Genomic DNA, 7,303 nt, shown 5'->3' on the forward strand with positions numbered 1-7,303 from the left:
TAGTTCTTTACACACACGCCTATAGAAATTTATACACTGTCAGTCCATGTTAATTCCTTTTTCCAAATAGATCTTTGTCTTTTGTTCTCTCTCTCTCTTGTTTTTTCTTGAAAATTTCTTCTTCTTTTTTTTAACTTTATTTATTATTTTAAATTTGAATAAAAGAAATTGCTGTTATAAAAAAAAGTCGAATTCCCACATAAACCAAAGGTGACCCTCATTGTAAATTTTTATCTATAATCAGTTAAAGTGAATTAAACTTCCTATGAACTACGAAACCAAAACCAAAAGTCCTTGGAATCGACATCTGAAAACCATAAAAACAATATAATAATTAAAAAAACAAGAAGAAAAAGTGTATAGATATAAGTGGGTCAAATCCTTATCCAAGCATATAATTGAGAGGAAAAATGAGTGTCTAGAAAGTTGTCAATATCAAACAAACATTCAGCTCAGCTTTTGTTTATGGGTCATTTCCTATCCATGTGAACATGTCCATATAACCCTTTTTTTTAAAAAAAAAAAAAGGACTACAATTCAGAGAATTTGTGCTGTTCCCCAAAACCATAGTGCTTACTTGTAAGTCACTAGCATCTTTCTTTTAACAACTGGTCTCATACATTTTTCCATTTTTCCAATATTTGAAAAAAAAAAAAAAAGAACATTTATTTAATTTTGACCTATTGAAGAACACTGGTACATTGTCTCTGCTTGGGTCTTTTAGCTGATTAAGAACACATGGAATGGTAAAGAAGAGGGATGATAAGGCAAGTCTTGATCAGAGCCTTGAGATTTTTGGAAACGTAATTTTCACAATGTCATGAAAGGTGACAAGATCTTTTTAGGTGGGGTATATGTATATTGGTAAATTATTAGTCTAAAGTGTAAGATTCCTATGGTCATTGCTTTATTATTATTTTTGTTTTCTATTTCTTTTTCCTTTTTTTTTTTTTTTTTTTTAGGGGAAAATCCTATAGTCATTTCTTATTGCTTCCTTTAGGATAAATCTTCACATGCCAAGATATATTGTTTTAATTTTTTTTTTCTTTTTATATTTAATTTTTCTTTTTTTAAATTTGCACTTTTCTATAATTTTGAAAATAAGAAATTTTAAATAACGGCATTATCTTAAGAAATAATAACTCTACCATGAGTTATCCATGAACCACAAATTAAACATGATCATTGTATATTGTGTGGCTATGATTTTTTTTTTTCCCCTGTTAATCTGTCTCTATCATAAAATCTTACTTTAATATGAGATTAAGTACAAGTAAAAATCTTACTAATTATGATTAAAAGCTTATCCACATGTGGCATGCACCTTGAATGGGAGTACTAAATATTAGAAGCAATCTTTAATGCCCAAAAGAAAGAAATGATAAGTGTAGACTTGTATAGAGTGATAAATTAATTACAACCATCATTTCTAGAGTATATATTAGGTGCAGGATATAATTTCTCAATATTAACCAACCACACATATGACATCATTTGTCAACCACACATACAGCATCATTTGTCAGACAAATAATTGTTTCAACGTCTCAATATGCTTCAATATCATATATATATATATATATGACAAATAATCTTGGTATTTAAAATTTTTTTAATCTAATAGTATAAATTTAATCTTTTCAAATAGCTTCAAACTTTTATATTCATATCCAAACACATTTTATTTTAGCTAAAAATAGCCATAAATGATATTTAATTTCCTATATACAAAATAAATTTCCAATCAAGTTTCTTTGTCCTCCTTAAAACATTTTTTGTTTCCAAAATATCTTAAATAACAGTTGGAAAAAAAATTTTAAATTTCAACTTTTTGGGAGTTTTATTGTTTTATAACATGATGAACAAATCCATAATAATTATAGCTTAATTTTTCTTTTTCTTAGATGAAAGAAAATAAAAATAAAAGAATGATAGTGCTTATATAAGTTGATGCTTTTATATATATATTTTTTTTAGAAATCAGTTGTTGGCTTTATTTTTTGAAGAAATTTCAATATCGCCTTTAATAAAGATTACAAGCTTATAAAGATTCTAAGAAATATATATATATATATATATATATATATATATTGATGGAGCTTGAGAGACAAATATGATTGATGGACAGCAGAGACAACTAAAGTTTTTTTTTTTTTTTTTTTAATCAATATCGTCAAATAGTTTATAATTTTTTTTGTTCAATAACTGTTGCTTATGAGTTTCATAAAAATAAAATAACACAGTTGATTAATAAAAAAATTGAAATGTGCATTCCCAAAAAAAAAACAAAATATTGAAATGAAAAAAAAAAGGGAGAAATGTGAATAGATACTGATTATCTATATGGGAAAATAAACACCATTTATTATTTTTCTTTAAACAGAGGATATTCGGATAGCAGTTTAAGAATTTTAAATGTTTTATAAAGATGAAATTTACATCCTTAGATTAAATATATTTAACGACTAAGATCGTTTGTTAAAATTGTTTGTCAATAATCTTTGTATGGAAACGGCGGTGTATATATATATATATATATATATCCATTTTACCAAATTGTAGGTGAGGTGATATATCAACCATCAACTACCATCACATTAATTTTATGCTAAAGAGCCGATAATTTTTGCCCCACATTACATGAACACCAAGGGGGTTTGATTAAAAAAACAAACATCATTTTTTTTTTTCTTTAAGCATTAGATGTTTGGATATTAGTTTAAGAATTTTAAAAGATTTTACAAAGAAGAAAATTACATCTTTATATTAAATATATTTAACAATTAAGATCATTTGTTAAAATTGTTTGTCAATAATCTTTGTATAGAAATAGCCGGTATGCATATATATATATATATTATATCCATTTTACCAAATTGTAGGTGAGGTGATATATCAACCATCAACTACCATCACATTAATTTTATGCTAAAAAGCTGATAATTTTTGCCTCCCATTTACATGAACATCAAGGGGTTTGATCAAAACAAATATATATAAACATATATTTCATGAAACTAATTAATTATTATAAAAATAAAAATAAAAAAAGAAAAGGAAAGAACAGGCAAACATTACTAAATAACCACCCTCTATTATATCTGTAAATATAGATATAGATATATATTGCATTTTGTCTCCCAAACTACAAACGTTCCTTACATTGTTATTTGAACTATTAGTTTTTTATTAGTTTAGCTCAATTATACAATTTTTTTCTAATAAATTTGACTAACTTAGTCACATACAATACATTTTATTCAAAAGTAAAGTAAAATGAAATAAAACAACTTCTAAATAAAAGTTACATGAATTATATATGTTTTATTTTATCAAATACATCTAAAAAATACATAAATAGACTCAACTAATACATTAGCTGTACCTCGAACTACAATATGAGGGGTTTTGTAATACAGGGGACAAAATATTAAAAAAGGAGTACAATAATAGAGGAGCTAAAAACTAAAATGTAGAAATCCCTAAAAATAATGATAATGGTGATGAGAATTATTATTATTAAAAAAATAAAAATAAAAAAAGGTTTTTAATTTAGCTTTTGAGACCACATACAATGCAGGCGTGAATTGCATTCTTTTATATCCTGCAAATCAATCCCTTGTGATTACATGAAAAGCTAACTTGTCAAGTTTTATGAAAATTATTAAGTGGTTTTATGGGATCCACATAAAATGACAATTTTTTTTTTTTTTTTTTTTTTTTACCTAGAGATTACGCACTCCCAAGCCCACCTCAATTTTACTCCAAGTTTTGAAGTTTCATTTTCGGTAAAGAGATTGGTTTTGCTCTCTATAATTGTACTTTTATGATTTTGCATGTGGGTCGGCCTGAAGTATAGAAAATCAAATTTCTGTGATTCTGTTTATTTATTTGTTTTTGATAATACAATTTCTGTGATTTATGCAAATAGAAAGATTCGGATTGAATTTTTCCTGCTGCTTCACATTTTTTGATTAAATCCAGACAAAACTTAAACTCACAAATTTCAATAATTTTGATTACTTTTAGAAGATGGTATTTGGAGACCAATGAATTCTCTAGAGCCACATAAATTAATGTAATTTGCATATTGTTTTTATTATCTTATTTTTAATTAAGCTTTGGGAAGTTCTGCATATTGTCTCTTTGTCTGTCATTTCACATATATTAAGGAACATCTCTATATATAACTCTCTAGCTAAATAAAGTCCAAATTAATTACATTCATTTTTTTCTATATACAATTATCAATTAAGTTCATATTTCTTTTTATATCTATCCGGGGCTGAAAATATTAATAAAACTCAATATGCTAATCATATTTGGTGGATACTTATTGTCTAGCTAGCTAGAGTACTTTCAAAAAAATAAAACATTAATTTCCTAAATTAATGAATAATATTTGAATTATCAAAGTCTTTCCCCATATTTATTATTTGTTACAATCTTCTAATTATATGAATCAACCCGTGTTCTTGCTTAAAGATTAAAAAAACTCAAACTATCATGTAAAAAATTGTAAATAAATATTCTAGTAAATGTTCATTACACATGGCATCAAACTCAAAGCCATGCCTGGGTATATATGTACACAGTGATAATATTCTAGTAAATGAAATATTCTAGCGAATGTACAATATTATAATCTATATATTCGCGTAGCATTAAACATTTTCACTCCTAGATATCTTTATTCCCATATATTTAACTTTTTTAAGCAATAAGGGTTCACTGTAAAATTAACAAAATCTCAAACGTGGACAAGGAATATACGTAATTCAATTTTGCAGAGGAAGTCCAATTTTATCATTTTAGAATGGCCAAAATTTCATATATATATATATATATATATGATAAAACTCACATAATAAAAACTACATTTTACCCTTCTTTAAGTATAACGTTTTACATTTTATCTCATAAATTACAAAATGTCTCATGTTACCCTATAAACTCTTTCCTGATAAATTTGGTAAAATTATAATAAAATAGTGAGCTACACAAATTATATATGTTTAATTTCATGAATAATATGTCAAAAACAGACCCAAAAAAATCAGTAAACATTAATAGAAGAAATCATTGAAGCTATAGAGATAAGCATATTAATTCCCTAAAAATATTACATTAAAAAAAAAATCCATATATTTGCTCAGGAAAAACATTGACTAATTACCATCTTCCACCTAACCAAAGACATCTAATCTATTTAAGATGTAGCAGCAGAAGATTCCTACTCCATTAACTACCCCCCACGCACAAGGCCGGCTGTTGGTTTGCATAAAACCCTGCACGTCTCATTATCTCTCTGTCAAATCCACCACCAACAAATTTCCAAAAAAAAAAAAAAACCTCTCTGCCAACGACTCGGTGTTTCCATTCATCCCCTCCTTCCAAATCTCTTTCCCATGTTGTTTTTGTTTTTGTTTTTGTTTTTGCTTTTTTTCCAATATTTTTTAACAAAAGTCACAAAACAAAACCCAGATTCAGATTTTTCTTTATTTTCTTTTTTCTTTTTCACCATAACAAAAGTCCCAAATTTTTTTTTTTTTTTTATCTCTCCATCCTGGGACCACACTCAAAATCTCCAACAAGATATTTTTTCCTGGCTTTTCACTTTTGTTTTCTAGAATTTAATTCCTGGTCCTAGATTTCAACCTCTTCTTTTATTATGGTATTCTTCTTTTTTTCCATATAGTTTGAAAAAAGAAACACTTTTTTTCATGTTCACGTTTTCTTGCAAACCATAAAAACCCAACAAAAAGGACTTTTTGTGTTCATATTTTCTTCTTCTTCTACTTCATCCTCAAGAGTGTGCCTGTTTTCTCTAAATTCGGTGTGATTTTCTCAGATAATTTTTTTTTTCTCAAAAAAAAAAAAAAAAAAAAGGAAATGGCAATTGAATTCTGTTCAGAAAAATCTGCAGACATAAGGGTAAGTCCTAGAATTTCATTCTCTTATGATTTTTGCCAATCTGATATTGTTGTCCCAGCTGTTTCAGAAGAAGAACAACAACATCCTCCGAGATCAAATTCAAACATAGAATTTGATTTCTGCGTCCGAGAAAGTTTCGAGCTTGAATCTTCATCTGCCGATGAACTTTTCTCTGATGGGAAAATTCTTCCTACAGAAATCAAGAAAAAAATTACTACTACTACAACTGCTACAGCTTCCTCTGGTTCACCAGGACAACAAGTAGTATTGGATCAACAACAAGAACAAGTAGTTGTTATACCTCAACCTCCATTGCCACCACCACCACCACCACCACCACCACCACAAGCTCAAGCTCCTGATGATGATGATGATGATGATAATAACAACAACAAGAGCTTGAAGAAAGACAATGAAGATGATGATAAACAGAGTTCAAAGTCATTTTGGAGGTTTAAACGAAGCAGTAGCTGTGGAAATGGCTATGGAAGAAGAAGCTTATGTCCTCTGCCTTTGTTATCTCGAAGCAATTCAACAGGTTCTGCAGATTCTACACCAATTTCCAAACGTTCATCATCATTATCATCCAAAGACGTTAGGCACAATTCCCAAAGAAATCTAAGGCTTTCATCATCACTATCTTCTTCTTCTTCTTCAAGTAGTTATCAAAAACCTCCATTATTGAAGAAAAGTGGCCATCATCATCATCATCATCATGGATCTTATACAAATGGGGTCTCAATAAATCCTGTTTTGAATGTTCCACCAGCTAACCTTTTTGGTTTAGGTTCAATTTTCTCGAATGGGAAAGAAAAGGGCAAGAAAAAGTGATAATCTTTTTCACAATTGGAAAAAAAAAAAAAAAAAAAGATTTATCTAATCTAAGTGTTTTCTTGATTTTCCGTATTTCATGATTAGAAAATTTATATATTGTTATGATACCAAAGAGTGAAAAAAAGGGGTTTTGGATTCAAGAAGACAAGAGAGATAAAACGTTGTTGCCCCAAAGGAAGGGACAAAGAAAGGTATAAATCCAAGCCACATGCTTTTGAAGCACAAAATGACAGATTACCATTACTTTCATTGCTGTCCCATGCCTGTTTAATCTTTCTTTATTTTCTGCTTTTTGGTTTTGCTCACGTATGGTGTATATACTTGGATTTGGATTTTTTTTTTTTTTTCTTTTTTTGGTTCCTTTTCCTCTTACTCTATACAATAAGAGTAAAAGACTAGGAAAGTAGTTTGCTGGATCTGTAAGGAGGAAGTATCATGCAGTCCTTTCATTTTGAAACTTGGGTTTTGGATTTTCAATATATATTTTTTAAATTTTGTTGCGAGGATGAAAATTAATTTTTTGAATAATTGATAA

General features: G+C 27.9%; 1 protein-coding gene across 1 annotated transcript; it reads left to right on the forward strand.

Annotated features, from left to right (window-relative positions):
- The first annotated feature begins 5,307 nt into the window (after positions 1-5,307).
- Positions 5,308-7,015, forward strand: LOC107417338 (uncharacterized). The gene has a single exon (XM_016025953.4). The coding sequence runs from the start codon at positions 5,893-5,895 to the stop codon at positions 6,763-6,765; it is 873 nt and encodes a 290-aa protein (XP_015881439.2). The 5' UTR covers positions 5,308-5,892; the 3' UTR covers positions 6,766-7,015.
- The last annotated feature ends 288 nt before the right edge of the window (positions 7,016-7,303 follow it).

The sequence above is a fragment of the Ziziphus jujuba genome, chromosome 4 (assembly GCF_031755915.1).
Source record: "Ziziphus jujuba cultivar Dongzao chromosome 4, ASM3175591v1".
In the NCBI taxonomy this organism is placed as follows: domain Eukaryota; kingdom Viridiplantae; phylum Streptophyta; class Magnoliopsida; order Rosales; family Rhamnaceae; genus Ziziphus; species Ziziphus jujuba.

Excerpts from the sequence above, each read along its gene's own strand:
- LOC107417338 (XM_016025953.4), top strand. The coding sequence starts at position 5,893 with ATGGCAATTGAATTCTGTTCAGAAAAATCTGCAGACATAAGGGTAAGT.